This window comes from Arachis ipaensis, chromosome B5 (assembly GCF_059453495.1).
Source record: "Arachis ipaensis isolate K30076 ecotype BB chromosome B5, ASM5945349v1, whole genome shotgun sequence".
In the NCBI taxonomy this organism is placed as follows: domain Eukaryota; kingdom Viridiplantae; phylum Streptophyta; class Magnoliopsida; order Fabales; family Fabaceae; genus Arachis; species Arachis ipaensis.
In genome coordinates this window covers 134,849,142-134,876,943 of record NC_142440.1, presented here as the reverse complement: position 1 = coordinate 134,876,943, position 27,802 = coordinate 134,849,142, and the positions used below count along the sequence as shown (strand labels likewise).

The following is a 27,802-nucleotide window of genomic DNA, read 5'->3' as shown; positions in this document are numbered from 1 at the left end:
CTTGAGATTGCAATTACAATCCATTTTGCTCATCTGCTGTTCTTTTTGTGCTACGTTGTTGGTGTCCTAGTGTCTTTATGTTCACTTATTCATCATAATATTGCCAAATGTCCCATTTGTTTTTTCTTTCCTCTCTCTTAGCAAACGCAGAGCCTCCTTTTCTTTTATCTTAGTTCTGATTATGCATTGGACTAATGCCTTGATGTAGCTGAAATAACACAAACTGGGCTGAGATGAATATATTAGGCTTACAACACTATTACACACATTAATCACACTTTCGACTTTTAATGTTTGTCATGATATTATCATACCAAAATTAATTCTAACTCAACAAGAAAAATATAACAATATGCATAAGAGAAAACAATTTATGTGTAAGAATATAACATTTTCATGTATTAGTAACATGGCTAGCTAGTGTCATGTAAGTGCAAGTAACCTATGGTTCCAACTAACTCCCAAGGAGGGTCGTTATAGGATAGAAATTTAGTATGTATAACCGGTGTCCAAATAACCTAGTTTGATGTTGTTAATCGTTATTTGATTAATAGAAAGAAAATAAAATAAGGATACGATTAGACTTCGAAATAAATAATAAATAAGAATTTTTATAGCCATCAATTAGCTATCATTGGTGATTTTAATGGTGTGAGATTTCATCCAAAAATGTGAGATTACTCACTTTGCTTTTGTTGGTTAAGTGCTGACCAAATTTTAATAAAATTGCTGACCCCTAAACTTTTCTTTTTTATATAGAGCAATGCTAGGGGGCCAGCAACATTTGTGATTGGTAGCCATCAACTAGCCATCAATGATGATTTGATGGTGTGAGATTGGTGTGAGATTTCATCCAATGGCTCACCTTTCTCTGCTGGTTACATGCTAGCCAAAATACAATAAAATTGCTGGCCCCCTAGACTTTTCCTTTTATATATACCATGGCGTTATACTATTATCATACATACTCTAAATTATTTTTGCCAATAAAACACAACCAATATGTGCAACTATTTTACAACCACCATTTCGAATGGATTTATTACCAATTCACACTCATACACACTCTTAAACAGAAATATTGAACATGCATTATATGCTTATGGGATTGGATGTATAACTACTTTTCCGGTGGCTCTATTGGTCTTGAGGTAGGAAAATGCTTCTATTGCCTTAGAAAATGGGAGAGGGCTCTTTGGATCCAACACTGGCTTCACCTTGCCACTGTCTAAATAAGGTTTGAGTTTGTCCAAGACTGCACCATCTGAATGGAGAAAGAACCATATTGCAGGTGGACTTGCAGGTCCTGCTATTGTTATTACTTGTCCTCCTTCTTTGGTAGCCTTCAATGCCCTGTTACTTTGGCCTTTTTTACAATAAAATCTCTTTTAGCTTCTAATTATAGTATAAACTACTAGTTCTTATTAAATATTCAGTTTTCAGTAAAATAGATTTTAAAATATATATATATTTTAGCACCAAAAAGTTATTTTTGTCTAACAAAATGTACAAATTTTCATCGAATATATAGGCATTATTTAAAGTATATGTGAGTTATTGGTTCAAATATGCAATGAGAAACTCTAGGCTAGTAACTTTTAGTATTTTTATCTATTTGACTAATATAAACATTAAATTATTTTAAAAAAATAAATTTTAATAAATATAAGTACAAATTATTGATGGCCAAAAATAATGATATTTATTGGTCATATAATATTATTCATATGCAAAAAGTGAAAACAATGCTTTATATGAAATGGTTTGCATATTTAGTTATTAATTAGTAATTATATATAGTGTGAATTCACTCTCATTCTCTATTTAATTTTATTTTTCTTCTTACTTTATAGAATTTGCACACCAGTTCAAATTTTACCGAATTTTAAACTTCATAAAATTATGACCTTTAATTATCTACTAAGAACATACAAATAACTGTGAAAAGTGATAAAGTAGCATATATCTTTACCTACTGTGTCATACACAAAATCAAATTTTTCTGGCAGTTCTTCAAAATTCTCCTTTGTATAATCAATAGGCAAGTCTGCTCCTAACTCCCTTAACAGCTCCAATTTTCCAGTACTAGCAGTAGCTGCTACCTTAGATGCACCAAAAACTTGCTTGGCTAACTACAACATCAAATCGCCAGTGACACGTTTTATACTCCACAATTGGAAAAAAAATAAATAAGAATGTTAATAATTAGGTGAAAATCATATCCTAAAAGCAAAAATAGAGTTGGTTTTCTACTAATTAACTTCTTTCGACCAACAATTATTAGTGAATAACCTTTTTCTTTAAACTTGTTCCCTCCCTTTAATCTTTGCCCATTTACTATTTTATTGGCCGAATATTGATAGAAGAAAAGTTGATTCCTTTAAGATAGCATCATCCAAACCTGAATAACAAGGCTTCCAACTCCACCAGCACCTCCAAGAACAAGAATAGATTTTCCAGAAGAAAATTGAGCTCTCTCGATACCTTGATAAGCAGTGATGATTGCTAAAGGGAGGCTAGAAGCTTCAATAAAGCTCAAATTAGAGGGTTTGTGTGCCAACACCTTCTCTTCGGCACTAGTATACTCTGCTAAGGTCCCAATAGCCTTTGGATTCCCAGCATTCTCATTGATATCACCATAAACTTCATCTCCAACCTTAAATTTCTTCACTTTGCTTCCCACTTTCACCACCACACCAGCAACATCATACCCTGGAGCTGTCTTTTCAAACAAAAGCCACACACAAAATTTTCATGTTGAAAAGATTATATACAAATTTTAGTATTATATATTGAGTGGAACTAAATAAGTAGAGAAAAAAATTAAGTAGACAATCAACTTTTAAACTAAACTTTTATCATAAAAAACTGAAACAATGATCATTTTAATTCGGGTTAACTACGATTTTGGTTACTAAGATATAGATCAAAAATTTAGGGAGAGGGAGAGGGAGAGGGAAAGAGAGGTGCTTCGTTGTCGTCGGCGCTCTGCCACTGCCGCTGATGCTACTGACCTCGTTGCCGCTTCGTGTCTTTGTCATTGGTCCTCCCTAGGATTCCAATTCTGTTTCTGATTTGTTCCGCTCCTAATTCTGATTTATTCTGCTTCTGATTATTCTTCTGCTTTCTATTTTTTCTGCTTCTGATTCTAATTTCATTATTTGTGTGCTTCTAATTCTGATTCTGTTTCTTTGATTTTATTGTTGTTGTGCTTCTGATTTCATTGTTCTTCTTATTCTGATTCGTTCTGCTTCTATTTTTTTATTCTAATTTCATTATTTTTGTATTTCTGATTCTGATTCTGTTTATTTGATTTCATTATTGTTGCACTTTTGATTTCATTGTTCTTCTGATTCTGATTTGTTCTGTTTTTGCTTCTGATTTGTTCTACTTCTAATTGTTCTTCTACTTTTGATTCTATTTATACTTCTATTTCTGATTCTATTTTTTATGTTTATTACATTGAATTTTCTTTTGATTTTATTGTTGTTGCTGGTGCTGTGATGAAGAAGAAGAGATGCTGCTATGATGGAGAAGAAGAAAAAGAATAATAGAAACGGGGTATTTTTGTGAAGAAGAAAAAAGGTATTTTGGTACGAAGGATGGTTTTAAAACTAAGTTAAATCTTAGGGACGATTTTATGGGCAAAAAAGAGTTAAATCTCAATTTGTCCCCTGAAATTTGACTCGATACTCAATTTAACTCTTACAATTTCGTCAGCCCTAATTAGAACCCCAGAATTTGCAACAGTGGCTCTCCCTGCGATCATCTATCTGTCACCGGAAGACTAATCTGACACATTTACTTGACACATTATTCTTCACGTGATCTGTTTAGTGCTGAGTGTGCTTGGTAATGATTATATGACCTAGAGAAGCTGTTAGACGACTGAATATGGCCCCTGCAATTAAAATGAATCCCTAGATAAAGTCCCAAAATTTTCAAACTGATCATCCATTATCGTCTTTCTAGAGCTCTGCTAGGCTACGTTCACATGGATCCAACTATTCTCATCTATCTCACCACAGCAACCACGCTCACCACTCCCACCGCATTCCTATCTAAACCGCCGACTCCCTCCTCTTTCCTAAACTATATACTACCAATAACTCTGAACCCACCACACTCTAAACACATGAAATTCGTGGTGGCTCGTGATAGCAACAACAATAAAAGGGGAGGCAGGAGTGACCTTTGGATCTCGCAGTGCCTCACACAGTCACACCTCTCTTTTTCCCAACTTGGTCGGGGTCGTGGACCTCACAGGAATGGCATTCAAATTTTTTTGCTCTTCTATCAATGTTTGAAAACCTTCACTCACGATGTTTTGTCGCTTCAAAATGGCGCTGTTTTGTCCCCCTCCCCTTCAACACAAAGGTCCACCGCAACTGCAATAACATTAACATCGCTCAAATTGTCAGTGCGTCATGGTACAGCAACTTTGTCTCCTCCTCTGCTTTTCTCTTTGTCTGTCTCTTTCTATGCCTTTGCTCTTTTTTTGAAAAAAAAAATTCAAATATTTTTATTGTTGTTGTTGTTGTTGATGGTGAAGAGAGTTATAGTAAAGTTTGTATATGGAGAGGAAAAGAGTGGTGGTTATAATGGTGGGATAGTTTAGAGGCTTTGCTGTGTTGTGCGATTTGGAAGGAGAGTTTTAACACCCATCCATACTTAAATGGCATCCTTTTCATAGGATTTGAGCATGAAACCAACATGACACCATCTTAGATGTGTCATGTGTGTTAAGTAAATGTGCCAGATCAACATTTCGGTTACGGAGATGATTGTAGGGTTAATCGAGAGCCACTGTTACAAATTTGGGGTTCTAATTTAAGTTAGCGATATTGTAAGGATTAAATTGAGTATCGAGCCAAATTTCAAGGGTTAAAATGAGATTTAACTCGCAAAAAAATGTTAGGAATGAAAAAAATTTTCAACCTATATCTTAGGGACCAAAATTGTATTTTTTTAGTTATGAAAAATATAATCTAATTTGATATTTTAAAAAATTATTTTAGTTCTACAAAATTACCAAAAATAATAATCTATTGAATAATTTTGTCAGAATCTTAAAAAATTTTATGTTCAGATAATTAATTTATAAAAATATTATTTGTATACTAAAATCAACAATTATTTATATATTTATGTATAAATATATGTATTATTTAATTTATTTTTAATATATATTTATATTCTAATATATATTTTATATTAATAATTGATTTTAGTGTACATGTAAGTATGTTGATTAATTTATTCAAGTATATGCATCAAAACTCTTCCTTCATAATAATAATAATAATAAATCCTTACTGGGAATGGAGAGTCAGTGTCTTTGAAAAGTCCAAGGGCCCTCTTATAATCTACAGGGTTAAGGGCTGCAGCCACAACCTTGATGAGAACTTGGTCATCCTTGATTTGTGGTGTAGCTATGTTTGGGTCTAACTTGAGAGTCTCTTCAATGTTCCCATATTCATTGTAGACCCAGGCTTTTATGTGAGATGGGATGCTAGTCGTGCTTGCTGCCATGAACTTGGTTGAGCAGAAAGGCTTAGAAACTGAAGAGGGTATATGAAGAGTACTAATAAGGTTGTTAGTGCTCTAGGTAGTGAGTAAATTGCTTCAAAGGTGTGTTACGTTACAATTGGGTAACGTCGCAATCACTGCTTCTAGTGACCACCATGCCTTCTTTTCTGGTTAGGTACATTTTGAGAGATTTTTCTGGAAATGTCACGACTCACGATGCATGTAGCCGATTTTCCAACAAGGTTCATGATTTTCCCTTTTCCTTATGTTTTAATTACCATTTATTTAATTTGACGTACATGGTCCTAGTCTCCTACTTTAAATCTTTTCTAATTTCCAAATTTGGAGTAAAATATGTACAAGGAAATAAGAAATATTCATCAATAATATGTATCTCACTATTCACTAAAAGAAAATTAAAATATTTTAGTGACAATTTATTTTATTTGTAACCACAATAAAAATAATCACTAAGATTCTTATTCACACTTATATATTAGTTGGCTTATACTTTTTTTGATAAAAAATTTTATTGGTCATTATATATAACTTTCAAATGATTGCAAACCAAAAAAAATTAATTTTTAGTGGTTACTAATCTTAGCAATTTGTATGACGATTGAAATTAATGTTATATTGTCATGTAATTACTTTTAATTATTATTATTATTATTATTATTATTATTATTATTATTATTATTATTATTATTATTATTATTTTAAGGATTTTTTTAATTATATTCATGCTAGGGGTGTATTATCTTATGAAGGGTGTTAGGGGTCATCATGTTTTGTGATTTCTAGCCATCAATTAGTTATTATTAGTATTTTTAATGGTGTGAAATTATATCTAATGGTAGATAATTACTCATTTTTTTTTTATTGGTTAAGTGCTGCCCCCTAAACTTCTCTTATCTTTTAACACGGCGGTGGCCCGTGGTTAGACGGCGCAAGTGAGGGAGCTCGAAGGAGCTCAAAGGGAGAGACACTGTTACCTGGTAGCGTGCTCGGTTGCTCACTCAAGGAAGGGGATTAGGATTCTGGCCTTTTGGGACCTAGGTAGCGGGTTAGGGGGTTACAGGGAACGAAACAACGTTCGTTTTTTTTCTTTTTCATAATTCAAAAACTGTCCGGGTTTCGAATCGGTTCGACTGAGTGGTTTTTGACCGATTTGACTGTCCAATCCCAATTTTTAAAATTTGCAAGCATAGCTCCGGACCGAATCACAATCTTCATCAGTTCACGGTTTGATTGATTCAATAACCAACCGGTTCGAACCAATTTTCAAAACTTTAGTCATATGAGTTTCAAATTCACAATAATTACAACACAAATTGCACCAACTCCATCCTAACAAAATTATCCTCATCCATCGTGCATGTATCACTTCACCAACAACATACCATAACTCATAAGAAAAGCATTGATTACAGTCATAAAAGAAAAGCTAATTAAAATAAGATATGAACAATATATGCCTCTCTTCCCTTGCATGCAATTGTTTCTCATATGCAATATTGTGTTTCATTTTCTTTTTTTATTTTTAATATTTTCTGTTTTTGAATTTTGTGAAGAAAAAGTGAAAACATAAAGTAAAAATAGAAAATAGAATTTTATTATTTTTACTGTTTTCATTTTTTTTCTTCACACAATTCAAAAAACAAAAAATACTAAAATAAAAACACAAATCAAATACACCCCTAATTTTCCTACAATAGAAAAAAAAGTATGTTAGTGTTGGTTTTAAACACCAGTATAATTAACTATTTCTAATTTCATGTCAAACAAGTATTTAAACTAAGTCATTAAAAAAATTTAAAAAAATCACCACGGCAAAATGAAGAGATAGCTATATGTACCTATATCACTATATCTTAATACAAGTTTATGCATCTAACTATATCCAATGTTTTGAAATTGCGGTTACGGGGGCGCAATAACCTTATGGCGTGGCGGGTTTTGACCTTGCTACCATACAGTGGTCGCCGCAACGTGATTTTTACGGCGGGCGAAATGGCGGCCGCAATTGCGGTGACACCATGGCGGCGGAATGGAATGTAAATGGCAGATCTGAGGCTGTTTTGGGTAAATTAAGAAACTTAAGTGATCCCACTAACCCTAATAATCAGCCTCTTATTCAAAAGCTCCCTCCTCTACGTCATCTTCACAAAAACTTCTCTGAGCCACCCATAGCACCCCTTGTTGCACCGATCATCGCTGCGGTTCATCATTACAGCCACTCCTTGCTGCCACTGCTAACCACGGTTTCTTCTCTGGTTCATACATTTTGTTTCAACTTCTCTTATTCATACATCTTGTTTCAGCTTTGGAGACAAGTACACCTTTAGGCATGTCATATTGCTTCTCTTCAATATCAGGATGTCCAAAATTCAATTAATCTTTTTCTTAATCTGATGAGAACTCAAGCAATCAAATTGCATTTCAAACAAACAATTATTCTTTATTCCTTGTGGTAATCATTTACATGAATAAAGAGACTTATGATGAAAACTGAAATTGAAATTTATAATCAGACATTACAATGGACTAGAAATTTAAAGAAAAAATAATAAAAGGGATACTTATATAACCTACATGCTTACTACATATACCTAATGGAATTTATAACAAAGAAGTATATTTAACAAGAGTAATTGTAGTAAGAACATATATGAAATATGAACAACGTGTTAAACAATTCCGTTGAAAAAATAAGGCAAGATCTAAAGCGCTAAAAAGCCCCCAATTACCCATGTTCAAACCCTCGCCTTCATTCACGCCAATATGCTACGAGAAGAAAAAATAAAAAGGATACGTATATGGATAGTTCTATGGTGGCACAGTTTTAATGACACACAATTGACTGACTAATGACGCACTGATACATGGCAGCTAACTGTTATTTATTGCTAGAAGGTACAATTATGTAATTACAGGTGTAATATAAAACAATTGATCAAATTAAAGTTTTTCAATATTAAAAGTTTTTTCTTATCCTAAACCATAAATAATCTTAAGTTTTAATTTAATTGGTTTGAAAATTTTTCTATTTATAAAATTCTATAATAATCAAGACTCTTCCAACTGCACACTTTAAAGGTAGTGCATGACTGCATGCCCCATTTTCTTTAATTTTGTTGGATTCACAATGTGCATGCTTTTTATTTAAGTCAACATTTTATCATTGCAATTACTTTAGGTATTTTAGCCATAGCAAAAAAACACGTAGCGCAGATGAATACAAGAAGCAACTGCTTCTGTCTCTAAATAAAACTATGGAATCCACAACTACAACCAGCCTATGTAATCTACGGTTTATTGCTAACGACACAGACTCTAATTATCATAATTTTAGCATGAATAATAATATATCCAAGACAATCCTATTAATTGGGGTTTAGTCAACAATAAATTAACAAGCATTTTTAAACTACATTTTATATTAACTAATTATAATTAATTAGTAATTATTTAAATTTTATTTTTAAGAAATACAAAATTAATAATTACTAATTATAATTATTTAAAATTGACTGATGAAGTACCTATATTTTTTCTATTCCAAATTGTGGGAAACATAACTTCCTAATACAATAAGAGAAATTGAAAAGAAGAAACCAAGTGAAAAACTATTTCTTACTTTCTAATAATACATGGGAGTTTTTTGGTGATTTTAGTTTTAGTAACTAAGGATAGCATGAATTTGACCTATAAATAAAACATTGACACATGACAAAAAAAATTATCTAACATCAAAACGATTCTCTTTCTTTTATAATTTCTTATAATTATTTTTATCAAAATAATTTTTAAAAAATAACCACTAAAATAATTTTTTTAAATATATTTATAATTATTATTTTATAATATATTTTTTTTAAAATTCTTGTAATTATTTTTATGATTATTTTTATTAAAATAATTTTTATAATAATTTTTATTTTTTAATTATTTTTTATTATTAATATTTTTAATAATTTCTAAAAATAAAATCAAAATTATTTTATTATTATTTTTATCAAAATAATTTTTTTATAATTATATTTTTACAATTTCAAAAAACTAACACCAAAATGATTCTCTCTCTTATAATTTCTTATGATTATTTTTGTCAAAATAACTTCTAATAATTATTTTTATAAAATAATTTCAAGAAACTAACACTAAAATATTCTTTCTCTTATAATTTTTTATAATTATTTTTATCAAAATAATTTTTTATGCTTCCCACTTGTCCAATCTTGACGAAAGTTGTAATTTCATAAATTTGTCTACATATTTTCAATCTTATACTCAAAATGACAAATTATAGAGACAAATTTATAAAATCATAACTTTATCAAAATTGGACAGGTGGTAAGTATAAAAAATTATTTTGATAAAAATAATTATAAAAAATTATGAGAGAGAGAATCATTTTGGTGTTAGTTTTTTGAAATTATTTTGACAAAAATAATCATAAAAAATTATAAGAGAGAAAAATATCATTTTAGTGTTAGTTTTTCGAAATTACAAAAAAATAATTATAAACAATTATTTTGATAAAAATGATCATAAAATTAATTATAAGAAATTATTTTTTAAAAATAAAAATAATAATAAAATAATAATTATAAATGTAATTAAAAAATTATTTTGTTGTTATTTTTTAAAAATTATTTTGATAAAAATAATTATAAAAAATTATAAGAAAAAAAGAGAATATTTTGGTGTTAGATTTAACTTTCCGCTACGTTACCAACAGCATATCTGCCAACTTCTACCAACTCTTATTTATAATTGTGTTTCATGGAAGTGTGTTCGTGGATGTGTCTAATAAAAATGTCTTTTTTATAGCTGTGTTTAATAGAAGTGTCTTTATAGATATATTTTTTGGATGTGTCTCTTTATATATGTATTTAAAATATATTAATTATTAGACACATCCACAAACACACTTCCATGAAACACAATTATAAATAAGAGTTGACAGAAGTTGGCAGATAATATGTTGGTACCCTATACTTTTTCTTTTTTTTTTTATCATGTGTCAATGATTTACTTGTAAATCAAATTCATGTCTCCTTTAGCCACCAAAACTAAAGCCACCAAAAAACTCCTCTTAATACATATGACCAATGTTAAAGATTTCCAGTTGGACACTGGTGGTAGTATTAGCAAATAACTCAAGAAAATTCATCAACATTCAAAAACCTATCAATGTAGATTAATTTTCCAATTTTTTTTGTGAAAGGTCGGTTCAAACTATGCGCAACAAGGAATGAACACTCTGAACTCTAAATTTTCGATGTGAATTGTAGGGACTGAAAACTTGATTAATAAATCTGAAGTAAGAGGAGCCAGAGTCGGCTAGCACCGGCAGCCAGGGTTGAGAGAGAGAGAGCTGCTCTTCTTCTCTACCCGAAATTAACCCGCCCTCTGTGGGCTTCGATGCCAATGTCAACAAGCCACTCCGTCACCGATGCTGCCACTTACCACACTAACCGTTACGGATGTCTTCCTTCACCCGCTTGTGCAGCATGCAACACCGTATTTGTCAGCTATGTTCCGTTGGCACTATCAATCGGAACCGTCGATTAAGAACAATGAAGTCCAACACGATAGGCAATGAACTCGTATGACCGCTTTCTCTATCATCCATAATCAAAATCTTAATTAATTTGGATTCAACATTTAAAATATTTACTCCACCTTCATTACAGTTTTCACTTTTCACCGTGCTTGAACGAGTCAAACTTGTCGGGTCTAAACTCTGAAAAGATGCCACACGTAACACTCCTATTAGAAAAACATCTTTAGTCTTCTTAGCCATTGATTCTCCAGGCCACCACAGAAGTCACTTATGTATATAAGCTACATACTTGTTACATAGACCTAGAGAAGCTTACAGGAAGAGCACGATTGGTGGGTTGGAGACTTCAAGCACCACGACCAGACGAAGACGGTGGTGCCTGAGTACGACGGGCGGCGGCAGGAGCACGACAGAGTAGACAAAGACCAGGGAATGATGCCGAGCTCGAGGAAGAAACTGTGATTAACGGCGAGTAGATGAAGACGACGGATGGGCCGAGCTTGCGGAAGAAGAGAGCAGGGGTTGGAGACTTGGAGAACAGGATGAAGAGAAAAGCCCTGTATGAGATGTACGGCAGCAGTGGCTTGACGGACGGACGGATGCCGGCAGTGACTAGGGTTTTTCTGAGCTGCCCGTTTATGGTTAGATTAGCCTGATCGGTCGATTTGGTCAAGTTTTAGAACCATATCTTTTGAATTTATTATTTTTTATCAGTATAACAATAAAGAATGAAAAAATCATAAAAAAAAAATTATTACTTTGAAAACAAAGGCATACAATAGTAGATGAGGCAAATAAGTTGTAAACACACAACAAAATTAAATCATGGACAAGAATCAGAAAATTTACCCTTATAAATAATATTAAGCAAGATGAAGATGGGCAAGGTTTAGCAGTGGAGACGAGATTCGAGTCGTGGAGCAGAATCAAGTAGGGACAATATACTAACCAATTGCTACGATGGTTACAACCAATATTTTGAAAATCGAACCGATCATCGAATTGCTCTAGTTATTGGTTTATTGATTCAACCGATTGATTCGATCATGGTTCAGCTGAAAAAACTGTTCTATAATAAAACAATAAATAAAATATAAATAAACATATTAAAATATAATTATAGTCTAATATAAACTTTAAAATATCATCTAAATTAAAAATACTATATAAACTACAATGTTATGATCTCATTTAAATACAAACTCAAAAGTCAAATAACAAAAAAAAAAAAACCAAATATAAATATGTTATTTAGAATTTTTTTTCTCCTCTTTTAATGACATCTTAGTGCGGTAGAGATGGCAACGGGTTCCAGTGGGATGGGGGCTCCGTCTTCCGCCTTCAAAACCTGTCCCCATCCCTACAACAGGTAACGAGGACCCCTATCTGTCGGAGATTGGAGTCTCCGTGGATATCCGCATAAAAAGAATCGAAAAAAATGAGAAAAGAATAGAAAAAAAAAAGATAATTCTCAATTATTATTACAAACATAATTTTTATGAGAACAACTAGGGAACCAAAAGCATATCAGCCAAAAATCAGCCAAAATGTATTTAGGTTCCATGAAAAATCGGGTTTTGGTTTGTGCTCCGTGATCTCAGGAGCGGTTTTCAAACATATTATTCAAAAAGTGATTTTAATTAAACGGTTTTGTTTACTTTTTAGCTGGTTACATTTTGGTTCCATATACTTTTCCAATTTTTATTGTCTTCAAATACTTAAACAGTAATAAACAACAGATATCTCTACCAAATATATTCATAAAACAATTAAATATATCCAAAAAGTAAAAACATAATTCATGACATTGTAAAAAGAAATAAGGGATAAGGAAAAATGGTTTGAAAGAATAAGGAATAAGGAAGAAAAAAGAATGTCTATGGTTGTGATGGGGAGAACATTGAGAGCAATTAGAGAGGCTCAGCCTTCAACCATTCACACAGATGATCCAATTATTTGGTTTCACTCTTCATAAAATGTCAAGAATCTGCAATATGAAGAATTTAAAGAGATGTTTATATATGAATACGAAAAAGTGTTTGATCTAATAATAGAAAAACCAATTTTTTGAACTAGGAAGAATTTAAAGAGAGCAAATAAAATCACCTGTATTGGCATCTCTTGCATGACAATATTGCTGCTTTTTTTTCAATAGCTTTGAGAGTAACTACTTCCCCACCAACAACCATATTGATCACAACACTATCTACAAAAACAAATCATAAAATCTTATCAACAATAATCTAATCTACTACTGTTCTCTGGGTGCAGAGTGAAAGGATTTTTTTTAGAAATAAAAAAAAATTATATTTCTCTAGACACCATTTTTAAACTTTAATTCTCCAAATACGATTTTTTTTTTTATTTAGAGCAAGTTCGCCGCACCCCCAACGAACTCTATAAAAATTATAGAGTTCGCCTTAACCCCAGCAAACTCCCTTTAAATTTTTTGAATTCCACATTTTTAATCCATTATCTTTATTTCCAAATAGTATATAGATTTACAAACAGTATATAGGAGTACACAAAAATACACAAACAACAAGCATGTGTTCTTCAAGAATTTTTTTAATTATAAATTAAAAAAAATAAACCATATTTAACAATGGTAACCATTATCATTGTCTTCAAAAATACACAGGTACACCGGAATAAGTCATATTTAACAAGGATTTTTTTAGTTATAAGTCGTATTTTATTCTATATACTGTTTGTAGATCTATATACTATTTAGAGATGATGATTAAAAACGTGGGATTCAAAAAATTTAAAGGGAGTTCGCCGGAGTAAGGCAAATACTATAATTTAATTTTTATAGAGTTCGCCGGGGGTGCGACGAACTTGCTCTAAAAAAATCGTATTTGGGGAATTAAAGTTCAAAAATAGTATTTGAGAAAATATAATTTTTTTTATTTTATTTCTAAAAAAAATCCCAAAGTGAAAAAATCAATAAACCAAACCCTAATGAGATTGATTCACAAAAATGGTACTATACCCTTTTGAATTGAAGCCCGTCATAGAAATCACAAAATTTCAAGAATAATCAGAATTAGAAATATAAATTATAATTAACATAAATCATAATCATGCTATAATAATTAACAAATTCACCAAAATAAATTAAAATTACAAAGATAATATGATAGAAAATCCTAAAACTATAACTGAATGAATTTAAATTAAAAAGGGAGCTCACAAAGGCTGACTTAGCGGAAGGAAGAGCAGTTTGTTGACAGTAAGGTTCACAGATTAACAAACAATAATTATTCAAAATTATTCATTAATTATTCAACTCAGTAACAACAACAAGGTTCACAGATTAACTAACAATAATTATTCAACAATTAGCCAATTATAGTTACAAAAAAAATACTTAGAAGCTAGAACAGAGCAGAGTAGCAGACTAAGCAAGAGGGGAACAGAGCTGACGCCGGTGACTGAAGGGACAAGAGCGCAGTGGAACAGAGATGGCACCGGCGCTGCGTGATGGAGGTAGGAGGCGAGATCAGTTGCACTGGCGACGGTGGCTTCGAAGTTCGAACAGTAGCTGTGCGATGGAGGAGAAGGAAGTTGCGACGGCAGCTGGACAAAAGTGAGGGAGTGAGGGAGGAGCTCAATGAGAGGAAGGAGAAGGAGAGTGGCTGAGTGTATGTGACTGTGAGATAGTGGCTCACGTTTTGGGTTAGGGTTCCTCTCCTCCAACTAAACGGGACCGTTTTGGACTTTTGGGAGAAAACCGATCGAATCATAATTCGATTCGATTGACCGATTCTTGGCCAGTTCAACAGTTTAAAGATGGTTTCTAAAATTTCCGATTATAGCATCTAACTGAATCACTATTTTTATTGGTTCACGATTCGATCGGTTCACCGGCTTGTTCAAATCGGTTTTTATAACCTTGGTGACAACACACTCGGACCATAGAGCCATGGCAGCGGTGGCGCAGGGACTAGTAGAGGGCGACGACAACAACTAACAACCCAAAAATCAGAGTGCTGAAAACCACAAGACCAATGACTCAAACAATTTAGGGAGGAGCGATGACAGTGATGAACACAAAGAAGAACGATGATGATGACGAGACTAGTGAAGAAAACACAACAAGGAGAGGTTGGATTTGATTTTTGGTATCTACCGTAAGAGGAGAATACAGTGGAGAGAGGAAGGGATGTGAGAGGCCACCACACTTTGGTTCAAAAAGGAAATAGTAATTTTAATTTTTTGTTTAAATTAAATTTAATCTTGATTATTAAATTTATTATTTTACAGTAACAAGAATATAACATTTTCATGTATTAATAACATGGCTACCAGCCAAGTATAAACCATATATAGTATTATCATACATGCTCTTAATTATTTTTGTCAACAAGACACAACCAATGTGTGCAATTATTTTACATCCACCATTTTCAGATGGATTTATTACATGCACACACCTTCACTTAACTAGAAATATTGAACATGCATTATATGCTGCTTATGGGATTGGATGTATAACTACTTTTCCAGTGGCTCTATTGGTCTTGAGGTAGGCAAATGCTTCTATTGCCTTAGAAAATGGAAGAGGGCTCTTTGGATCCAACACTGGCTTCACCTTGCCACTGTCTAAATAAGGTTTGAGTTTGTCCAAAACAGCACCATCTGAATGGAGAAAGAACCATATTGCAGGTGGACTTGCAGGTCCTGCTATTGTTATTACTTGTCCCCCTTCTTTAATTGCCTTCAATGCCTTGTCAGTTTGTCCTATTTTTGATTAAAAAAAAACAAATGATATTTTATTCCTTAACAAATATTTTAGTCATTAATTGTCATTTCAACGAACATATAAGTGATATAACCAACTTTATTCAACGAAGGCACATGCAAATTAAGGTTGACATGTATGTATATACGAAAGAATGTTATTTGGATAATAACTTAAAGTTTGCCTCACCCTTTTCTTTAGCAATTACAGTACTGCAAATTCTACTCGTTCTCTATTTAATTCTATTTTTCTTCTTACTTTGTGAAATTATAAACTTCAAAGGTACAAATTACTACCTTGTCTATGAATAATATCTTTTTTTTTTTTTTTAATTTTCATCCAACAACATATACATCATTTTATAATTTCAAAATAGTAATTTAGTTCTATACAATTTAACTTTACATTAATAATTAATTACAATTTACTAATGAGAGAACATCACGTGAAAATAATATAATGTGTTGAGAGTATTCGCACAAATTGCTACTAAAAAAATTATCACATACAAATAGCTTTCAATAGTGGCAAAAGTAGCATATATCATACCTACTGTATCATACACAACATCAAACTTTTGTGGCAGCTCCTCAAAATTCTCCTTTGTATAATCAATTGGCAAGTCTACTCCTAACTTCCTTAACAGCTCCAGTTTTCCGGTACTAGCGGTAGCTGCTACCTTAGCTGCACCAAAAACTTGCTTGGCTAGCTACAACATCAAACGTTATTTTAAATGTACGGTTTCCAAGAGAGAAATTCTTATTGATTCTTGAGTACTATATGTTTTATAATCGCGATCAAAATGATATAAATAAAATAAAAAATTTTAGAAAACGAGACCATAGACATTGGTCTATATATTGTCACTCTCAATACTAATAAAGTAGAGATTAGGTTACGATTAAATTGTAATGACAAAAGTATGACTGTAATTAATGATCACGTTTTGCAACTAGGTGAAAAATAACCATGGGCTTAACTCAAAACCGTGACAATTTATAATCGAACTGACATTATTCACGGTTATTAACTGTAACATCAACATGTACATAGTCACAATTAAGCTAGCCGTAAATACTGTCCAAAGATGTTGTGCCAGGGCTGACTTGCATATACCTAGACAATGATCCATAAATTGAAATAAATGGAATGAGTCTTGAAAAAACTAATCTCAACTTTAGATATTAGACAAGGACCGTACAATGGGTCAAATTTATCGGTTAATCTATTTATCGCTTAAACAAATGGTGTTTTACTTTTAAAATCAATAATCCATTCAAATTTCTGAGGATTGAGCTCGATTAATCTAAAAAATTAATAAAAATATATTAGTCCGCATATTAAACGGATAATCCGTTTATTTTGTATTTTTAAAAAAATTTAACAATTTTTTTAAAGTATTTTTTTTATCTGATCCAAATACTTGATTTATCCATTAAACAAATTTTGTTTGTTTAAGATTTTTGTCTCAAAAGTTGTCTTTTTTGTCCAAATTTTTTGCCTAAAATTGAATTTTTTATTCAAGTTTTTTTTTTCAAAAATAAAAAAATGAATGAGTCAGCTTATATAACTCATTGGACTGACCAACTAGAACTGAAAACTAAGACTCTTGACCAAATAAAAAATAAACGAGTCAATATAATATGAAGACTTTTATGAAGTATGGACATTTTTTTTATTTATATAAGATACATTTCGAATACGATATTTATGGGGAATGAATCTTTTTAATTGTTAAAAAAAATTGAAAATGTAAAATGTGATCTCTAACCTTTTATTACTCTTTCTCTCATATTTATTTTTTGTCCCATTTATAGAATTAATGGTGAGAGATCACACTTTACTCCCTCAATTGTTAAAAAAATTGAGAGGATCCATTTCCATACTCATGAATACTCATTTGACATGCATGTCAATAAAACTTTTTTTTTAGACATATTTGGACATATCTAAATATCATTAGGTGTCAGCATATCTAATCTTATTCTTAATATGTATTCTTGAAATAAGTTTAGAAATAATATATATTATTAATTATTAAAATAAAAAATATTTTAAATATTTTATATAATTAAAAAATATTTTAAATAATTAAAAAATTAATTTATATTTTAATATTAATAAAATATTATTATAATTTATCCAAAATACTTTATATAAGTGCATTATAGGTATATATAGACAAACTGGACTAACCGGGTCTCATCGATTTGTGTTGAAGGCCCTGTATTAGAAAATCTAAATATGATTCTACTATACGATGGAAGATAGCATCATTATTCAAACCTGAGTAACAAGACTTCCAACTCCACCAGCACCTCCAAGAACAAGTATAGATTTTCCAGAAGAAAATTGAACTCTCTCAAGACCTTGATAAGCAGTGATGATTGCTGCAGGGAGGCTAGCAGCTTCAATAAAGCTCAAATTAGAGGGTTTGTGAGCCAACACGTTCTCTTCAGCACTAGTATACTCTGCCACTGACCCAATAGCTTTTGGATTATTCACAGCATATTCATTTATATCACCATAAACTTCATCTCCAACCTTGAATTTCTTCACTTCGCTTCCCACTTTCACCACCACACCAGCCACATCATACCCTGGAGCAGTCTTTTCCAAATTCCAACCACCACATACACAAATTAAATAAACAATAAAAAACAGTACTTTCTTTAATTTCTTTTATCATAATTGTATACAAGAAAACAAAAAAGACACGTATCAAAAAAATAATTGATTAAGATTGTTACTTACAAAATTAATTAATATTATTTTTATGATATTATTATATACAACAAATATATAATTATTTCAAAATTTGAACTAAAAACTATTATTTTTTAACAAATAAAAATAATGATAAAAAAAACTTACTGGGAATGGAGAGTCAGAGTCCTTGAAAAATCCAAGGGCCCTCTTATAATCAACAGGGTTAAGGGCTGCAGCCACAACCTTGATGAGAACCTGATCATCCTTGAGTTGTGGTAAAGCTACGTTTGAGTCAAGCTTGAGAGTCTCTTCAATGTTTCCATATTCATTGTAGACCCAAGCTTTTATGTGAGATGGGATGCTGGCTGTGCTTGCTGCCATAATTTTGATCGATGATGATATATTTAATATGTAGCTAAAGCTTAGAAACTGAAGACAATATGGGGAGTGATAACTGATAATTAGTGTTGAACTTTAAATCAGGGGGAGGGTGGGTACTGGTTAGAGCGTCCATTATTCAAACGTAGTTGACAAAGAAAAAGTCCTCTAATCACATCTATTATTCTATTTTTAAAGATTATCATTCATATTTTCAATGGACTAACATAGCAATACATAATTAAATGTACGTATTTCTTATCTCTAGTACATCAAAATTAATTTTTTATATTTATATACACTAATTTTGTTCACTACTTTGCTTTCTTTTCCGTTCAGATTCATGTTGTGAATGCAAAAACAACAAAAGATAAAAGATCATCTTGCTTTCTATTTTTTTCGTAAATGTTTTATAATAAAAAAAATTAATAAAAAATAATTAGAATTTATCTTATTTAATATTTATTAATAATTATTAAATAAAATAAATTTTGACTATTTTTTTTGTCTCTCAAATATATATATATATATATATATATATATTTTTAATGGAAATGCTAAGATGCATGTAGCCGATTTTTCAACAAGGTTCATGATTTTATTTTAATCTTTATAGAAGAAAATTCTGTACAAGAAAATAAGGATTCTTGATGAATAATATGTATCTTGCAGAGGTACAAATATTCTAGATGCATATAGGCTTTAGAAGTCAAAGGCTACATGCTTCATGCGCTAAAATTCTGATTTGCCACTTTTTAATTAAGAAAAAGTTTAGGGTAAGCAACTTTATTAAATTTTTATCAACATGTAATTAATAAAAGAAAAGTGAGTAATTTTATATTATTGGATAAAATTTCACACCATTAAAAATATCATTGATAATTATTTGATAGTTATAAATCACAAAAATTACTGACATCCTAATACTCTTCTTTAATTAATTCAGTATAAATTATTATTATTTTCAAAATATTTATTAATATACCTTTATTTTTATCACGGCAGTATTTTTATTTTTTATTATAAATAATATTATATAACCAGTAAATATTATTATTTTTTATCAGTACTTAATCAATAATAATTTGCACTCATATTTATAAAAATTTTATATACAAAAAACATATAATTTATATTTCTATTTATCAAATTTTATACATATAAATCAATATAATTTATATCTATATTTTTTAGAATTTATACACATAAATTAATAAAATTTATTTATTAAAAATAATTTAATATTTATATTGATTAAATTATAATAAAAAATATTAAAAAATAATTGCCCACTAAAAAAATCTCTTTTATTATTATTATTTTTATGCCAATTAATGATGCTAAAAGAAAAAAGTGCGTCTAATTCAGAATTTCGATTTATCGTTTTGAACTTATCCCTTTTCAATTTTGTTATTGAGGTTTATATTCTCTATTTATATGTAGTTAAGGTTGCGATGTGCCCTTGTGCTTGTGCAGGCTCAACTCTTTGATACTCCTCTTCAACGTAACTAGGGCAACACTTATAATATTTTAATTAATGTTTTAAATTTTAATTGCAATTAATTTTTTTTACAAATAATTAAATTTTTAATTATATAATTTTTTATTAAATATAAAATATGCCATTCAACCTGATTCACCGATCAAACTACTAATCCAATATTTTGATGGGATCTCAATTATCATTTTGGTTTTGATAATTACGTAAAAAACTGAAGAATATGTGTTCATTTTATGTTTTTATTTTATTTTATTTTTTTATAATTTTGTAAATATATAATAAAAATATAAAAGAAAAAGTTGTTTTTATTATTTTATTTTATTTATTTGTTATATTATGAAAAAAAGAAAAAAAAGTATTTTAAGGATATAAAACTTTAATAATATTTTTAATATATCATATATCTACGGAGAATATTAAAAAGTCAATATTTTAGTAAAACATAACAAAAATTAATTAGTATCGATCAAAATATATCAAATAAAAAATATTTAGTTTGACCATAGAAATGTCACATTACCCAACAAGAAGATTAAAATTAAAGTATTTAGTTTGACCAAAGAAATGTGACATTATCAACCACGAACATTTTCCTTTTATTTAGGCCAAAAAGTCCAAAACAGATGTAAGGAATGACATTATCACAACTTCACAAGTGTGCTGAATTGGGTGTTTCTTCTACCTTTTCTTTTTGGAATGTAGTGCTCTGAAATCTGAATTACAGGACAATTTTCCATGAATAAAATGACCGGAAAAGAAACCAATCGTCTAGTGGTTACCGATTAGGAGGCGCGTTGATACATACAGTGATAAAGAGAAAGGTTAACCATTTTTGAAATAAAATCGTGGGATTTTGATATAATCAGAGATATAAATTTAATGATAATTAATTTTTTATTTTATTATTTTGTTAATTTTTTTAGAGCATCTAAATTTTAGTAGATAATTCACTAATTCGATTAAGTAAGTGTCAAAAGTTTAAATTTCACTTGAAATATAAAAAAATTTATTGACCAAAAAAAATTCTTAAATAAAATTCTGATCTATAATAAATTATTTTTTAAATTATTATTTAATTTAGACTATCAGTTTAAAATTTAGAGTCTCAATCGATTCTATTAAAATTTAACTAGAACAATTGAATTATAATAAAATAATATATAAAACTATCCAAATATACGATATACAAACATAAGTAATCAAATTATATTTTTATTATATTGAAATACATGTGTACACTAAATTAATAAGTAGTAGCTTTAAGGATTTGCATTGTGGGGTAAACTTTTAAAAAAATATATTTTTTTAAATTATTTTTTTTAATTTTATAAACAATTAAAAGTAATTTTATATTTGAATATTTTATGCAAAAATTTTTTTATTTATTTATTATGTAAAAAAATATTTAAAAAAAAGATGTAAATTATAACTTTAAAAAAAGATATTTTTTATTTTTTTTAGTATTTTTATTTTTATTATTAAAAATTTACTAAATACGCTAAAAAAAGTTTTATTTTCTATCAACTTAATAGTACCCAAATAAGTATTTAGTATAACAATCTTTTGTTTTTTTTATTTTAATTAAAAAATAAATATACCGGGCTATTTTTGTTTGAAACTAATATTCTTTCATTTCACATGCCATAGTAGTCATCATAAATCGGATAGAGGCGCAGGGGTCATAGTTATAAAAACCGGATCGGACTGGCCGGTTCGATCGAAAAACCGATGAACTGAATCTTATATTAATTCGGTTTAGTGTTTGAACCGCACAAGGAATTGAATCGGTTAAAATCGGTGAGGTGGTCTGACCGAACTGCTTGGAAGAAAATATTTTCAAAATGCTTGAGGTAGGGTTCGAATCCTGCCCTCAAGGAAACCAAAAGACTCCACAACCACCAAACCATTATGTTTTTTATTAAAATTTATGCAAATTATAATACATATAGATATCTTCTATCAAATAATTTACTTTTATTTAATTTATTTTAATTTTAATTATAAATTCACTTATTCTTAAATTAATTATATTTTTATTTAACAATAGTGATAAACTCACTTATTTTTTTATAATTATATAATATCTATTAATATTATTTTTTAATAAATACTTATAGTATATAATAGTATAAAAGATATAAACTAATTAATAAATTATTAAAATTAAAAAATAATAGTTATTTTAATATAAAAACAAAATAAAAATATTTATGATAGAGTAAAAATAATAAAATATTTATCGTTCATGTTCCATATTATTTTAAAATAACTTGATATTTTAAAATGTTAGTAAAAATATGTATTTTAAATTTTAATTTTAAACTTTTAACTATTTTTTATTTTTTATTTACATAGGACCAAGTCAACCGGTTCAACCAGTAATCCAACGGTTGAACCAATGACTCTGACCCAGTGACTTGACAGGTTCGATCACCGGTTCGGTTCTGACAACTATGGCAGGGGTAGTGAAGAGTAATGGGCAAATTGTTATTTGGGTAATAGTGAAACCAAAGCGAAATGCTATTTAAACACTAAAATCAACCACTAAAATTAGTTATTAATGTATTTATATATAAATACATGTGTGGTTTAATTTATTTTCAATGTATATTTATATTTTAACATGTATTTTATATTAGTGGCTGATTTTGGTGGCTGATTTTAGTGTACACGTAACATAAGCCGAAACGTAAAACATTGGTCTATTGAGCTTTGGCTCATTATGAGGAGTGGTTCTTCTCCAGTGAAAAAAAATGGATGGTATTCAATGTTTAATCTCACTTTTCATTGTTCTCTCTTTTCTCTTTATTTTTAGTCCCACTTATAAAATTAAATATGAGAGATTATACTTTATTCTTTTAAATGTTAAAAAAACTATTTCCTCATTTATGTGAGTGAAGCTGATCTAATTTTCAGAAAAAGCTATGAAAATAATTGAAATTTTAAAAATTTGAATTTAACTTTGTGTTAAAACAATCTATTAACCAATAATAAATCTTTAAATAGAGTTTAAATTTATAAAATCACATGTAGTAACAGTGTTCTCAAAGAAGTATAAAAAAAAAAGTTAAAAGACGAAAAATCAATCTAAATTAAATGCTCAAGTAGAGGATAAGATGTTGAGAGTTGTCATCCAAAAATCTAATGGAACCTTACTCCAAGCTAGTTTAAGAGTCACTCATCAATTGGTTGAAATGGCTTATGATGCAACTTGTCAATAAACAACTAGATGTTTGTATATAATAAATATTTTTTAACCCCATAATCAATATACAATGCAACTTGTCATTGCTTATTAGGTATCCAAATCACAAACCAAATGGATAGTTAAAACAACCTTAGTAAATGGAGCTTCAGGAACCCACACTCTTTTCCTTTTTATTACATATAGCCACAACAAAACAACGGAAACTAACTAAGAACACAGAGACATGGATATCTTAATATATAAATAATCAATTTATGTTCATGGGATGGGGTGTATGACTATTTTGCCGGTGGCTCTGAGTCTTCAAGTAAGCAAATGCTTCAACGACATTAGAAAATGGAAAAGGACTTTTAGGATCCACTATTGGCTTGATCTTCCCACTCTCCAAGTAAGGTTTTAATTTCTCCAACACAACACCTTCTGAATTGAGTAAGTACCAAATAGCAGGAGGAATTTCAGGTTCTACTATTGTCACAACTTTGCCCCCTTCTTTGATAGCTTTCAATGCCCTCTCATTTTGACCTGTTTTTAGAAACATTCATGATTTTAATTAGTTTTCTATTGTGTAATTGATATAAATAGTTTGGATTTTTCAAACAACTTACCAACTGCATCGAACACTACATCAAACTTTTCTGGAAGATCTTCAAAATTGACCTTGGTATAGTCAATAAGCAAGTCTGCTCCCAAATTTCTCAACAGTTCCAATTTGCCACTGCTGGCTGTGGCTGCTACCTTTGATGCTCCAAACACATGCTTGCTAAGCTGCCTCATCAAACAAGTAGATTAACTCATATTTTTATTTATTAAATATATATAATATTATTAGCAAGAGTTTAATTTTAATGTATTGACAATGTAAAAAATTTTACACCTTGGTACAATTACATCCGTCCTTTTGATATTCATTCACACAATCAATAAAAATAGTTATTTTTGATAATATAGCGCTATGTGATTAAATGCACGTGTAAAATTGTTTTACACTGATAGTGTATTAAAATTAAATTCTATTAATAAATATAAAATTAAACAAAATAATTAATATTTTATATTTAAAAATATATATGATAAAATATATTTAATATTGATCTGTCCTACTCCTATATATATTATATATATTATAGATATAGATATAGATATATAGTAGATGATAGAAATTCCTATGTAGTTATTTTGATATAAAAAATTGATAGTTAAAATTTTTTAGATAATTTAATATATTTGATTAAATTAATGTGATTTGACCATTAGTTTTGACCTTATTAGACATGAAAAAAGTTATATGATCAAAACATAAACATTATGAAATAGAACGAGTACTATAATAATAGAATGCACCAAACCTGAACAACATGAGTTCCAACTCCACCAGCACCTCCAAGAACAAGGATAGATTTTTGGGAAGAAAGAGAAGCTCTTTCAAGTCCTTGGTAGGCAGTGATGATTGCCAAAGGGAGGCTAGAGGCTTCAACAAAGCTCAAATTGAAGGGTTTGTGAGCCAACACTTTCTCTTCGGCTGCAGTATACTCTGCTAGTGACCCTATGGCCTTTGGGTTCTTCAATGCATTCTCATTGATGTCGCCATACACTTCATCTCCAACTTTGAACTTCTTCACTTTGCTTCCCACTTTCACTACCACACCCGCAACGTCATAGCCAGGGGAAGTCTGAATTTTGAATATTTTTTGTTGAGGTTGAGATATTCTTAATTTTTTAGATTCAAATTGATTGCAAAAATGTTGATAGTACAACGTTGTTTCCCAAACTTCTTAACTTACAGGTTTAATTTTCACATAATATATTATCTGTATTCAAATAAAAGTAAATCTTTAAAACTATCTTGGTGTCGAGTTAAGATAATTCTATTACCGGCAAAGGAGAGTCGGAGTTCTTGAAATTTCCAAGGGCCCTCTTATAATCAACAGGGTTAAGAGCTGCAGCCACAACCTTAATGAGAACCTGATCATCCTTGAGTTCTGGTACAGGTACATTAGGATCAAACTTGAGAATGTCTTCAATGTTACCATATTCAGAGTAGGTCCAAGCTTTCATGTGAGATGGAATGCTAGGTGTGCTTGCCATGATAATAGATTTAATCAACTAACTATTTGGTATAAGGGAAAATAAATGAAATAAAGGACATACAAGATTCAATGGACAGAAATGAAATTTGGAAGTTGGATTGAACTTAGTAATATTTGTATGTTTGTGATATGAAGATGGTATGGCAGTATGGCTTTATATAGCATGGCCACAATAATAGTGTTACACCTTACAAAATGGGAAATAATTCAATTCAATGCACTTATCAGTTATCATGATGTCACTCCTTACATTTGTTTTGGACAAGTTAAAAGGGCAACGTTGGTTGATGTTGAACTTAGAATAATGTCGCATTTCTTTGACTAAGCTAGCTACTTTAACTTTTGCTTTGAAACAACTTGAGACGGAAATTAAAGCTGTTATGACTGGAGCACACTAGCCGCAATATGTAGGCTCAATTCATAAAATTTGGTTCATAAATTAAAGTCTTTTAATGTTCGATATTTTACAAAAGGTGTTTGCTATATAGACAAGTAACAACAAGGCACGTGGAATTTATTTTACACATCAGCATTTAATTTTTTCTTTTTTAAATATATATTATATCACCACTTTTATTAATATACCCTTTTAATTAAATAAAAAAATTATTTTTTATTTAATTTTATAAAAAATCTTAAACATTCTTACTTTATTTGATTAGATAAAAATACCCTTTTAAATTAATCAAATTTTAGAATTCAATTAATCCTAATTTTATAGTTTTAAATAATTTAAACAACAAAACAAAAACATAAAAAAAAAGCTAAAAATTAATCTTTCTTTATCTTCTCTAATTTCCCTAATCATTCGTCCCCTCCCTCTAAAGCAAAGCAAAATATATCAAAAAAAATAAAAAAATCAATCGTTTTTCATCTTCTCCAATTCTTCTAATCATTTGTGTCCTCTTCTTCTGAAGCAAAACATTGAAAATCCCAAACCCAAAAGGCAAAATCCTAGCAAAACATTAAGGCTTTGAAACACTGTAATACGATGTTGGACTTCCAATTTTCTCTCCTTTACGGCCTTTACCTTTAATAAAATAAAAAATAAAATAATAATCTAACGGCGTAGGCTTAAGTCGTTGGGACTGTACCACTCATAATTTACTTGTCTTTCACTTATTATAGCAGAAGAGGGAGGTAAATGGGTTAGGACATGCTACTCCATAGAGTAAACAGACACTAAAGTTTGGGATTAATTGAGATAATTCATACATATTGCCTGGTCTTAAGAAATAAAACTGAAGTATGAAGTCATGAATAGTAACAAATAAAGTAACTTAAAACGGCCTTTCATACAACAATCACAATCATAAAAGCAAAACTAGTACTAAGGTTTTGTCGTTTTGGTTTGGGACTTTCAATGATTTGTTTTAGAAGAAGGCAAGAAGGGGGCAAGAATGATTAGGAAAATTGGAGAAGATGAAGAACGATTGATTTTTTATTTTTTTGATATGTTTTACTTTGCTTCAGAGGAGGAGACGAATGCTTAAGAAAATTGGAGAAGATAAAGAACGATTGATTTTTAGTTTTTTTTATGTTTTTATTTTGTTGTTTAAATTATTTGAAACTATACAATTAGGATTAATTAAATTTTAAAATTTGATTAATTTAAAAAGGTATTTTTGTCTAATCAAATAAAGTAAAAATGTTTAAGATTTTTTATAAAATTAAAAAAAATATTTTTTATTTTTATTTAATTAAAAAGGTGTATTAGTAAAAGTGGTGATATAATATATATTTAAAAAAAAAAATCAAATGCTGATGTAAAAAATAAATTCCACGTGCCTTATTATTACTTGTCCATATTTTAAATGTATCGGTACATATGAATTTATCATCGTACCATAGCAAACACCTTTCAAAATAAAAGATAAATTAAACTACTAAATGTTACCTGAAAATTTTTCAAAACGTAGTAATAATAATCAAATATTAAATCTTTTTTAAAAAATTTTAAAGATCAAATTTTAGTACTTCTTTATACAAGTATTATTAGAAAATCTAGATATTTTTATCTTTAATATTTGGTAATTTTAGGTCAAATACCAACAATTTTTTTAAAAATAAA

The 27,802-nt window shown here is 29.6% G+C and overlaps 2 protein-coding genes and 1 pseudogene across 3 annotated transcripts; all 3 read right to left on the bottom strand.

Moving 5' to 3' along the window:
- Window positions 1-593: 593 nt before the first annotated feature.
- Window positions 594-5,664, bottom strand: LOC107644033 (2-methylene-furan-3-one reductase-like). Its single transcript, XM_016347808.3, has 4 exons — window positions 5,317-5,664; window positions 2,402-2,722; window positions 1,973-2,132; window positions 594-1,366 (listed from the first exon to the last, which is right to left on the bottom strand). The coding sequence occupies exons 1-4, from the start codon at window positions 5,530-5,532 to the stop codon at window positions 1,101-1,103; spliced, it is 963 nt and encodes a 320-aa protein (XP_016203294.1). The 5' UTR covers window positions 5,533-5,664; the 3' UTR covers window positions 594-1,100.
- A 9,717-nt stretch (window positions 5,665-15,381) lies between these two features.
- Window positions 15,382-19,039, bottom strand: LOC107644032 (2-methylene-furan-3-one reductase). Its single transcript, XM_016347807.3, has 4 exons — window positions 18,723-19,039; window positions 18,135-18,458; window positions 16,398-16,557; window positions 15,382-15,847 (listed from the first exon to the last, which is right to left on the bottom strand). Exons 1-4 carry the CDS (start codon window positions 18,936-18,938, stop codon window positions 15,582-15,584), a joined length of 966 nt encoding a protein of 321 aa, XP_016203293.1. The 5' UTR covers window positions 18,939-19,039; the 3' UTR covers window positions 15,382-15,581.
- A 4,608-nt stretch (window positions 19,040-23,647) lies between these two features.
- LOC107642048 (2-methylene-furan-3-one reductase-like) lies at window positions 23,648-25,842 on the bottom strand (annotated as a pseudogene). The gene is made up of 4 exons (XR_015883556.1): window positions 25,517-25,842; window positions 24,991-25,314; window positions 24,250-24,409; window positions 23,648-24,166 (listed from the first exon to the last, which is right to left on the bottom strand). The product of XR_015883556.1 is annotated as a 2-methylene-furan-3-one reductase-like (transcript).
- Between the last annotated feature and the right edge of the window lie 1,960 nt (window positions 25,843-27,802).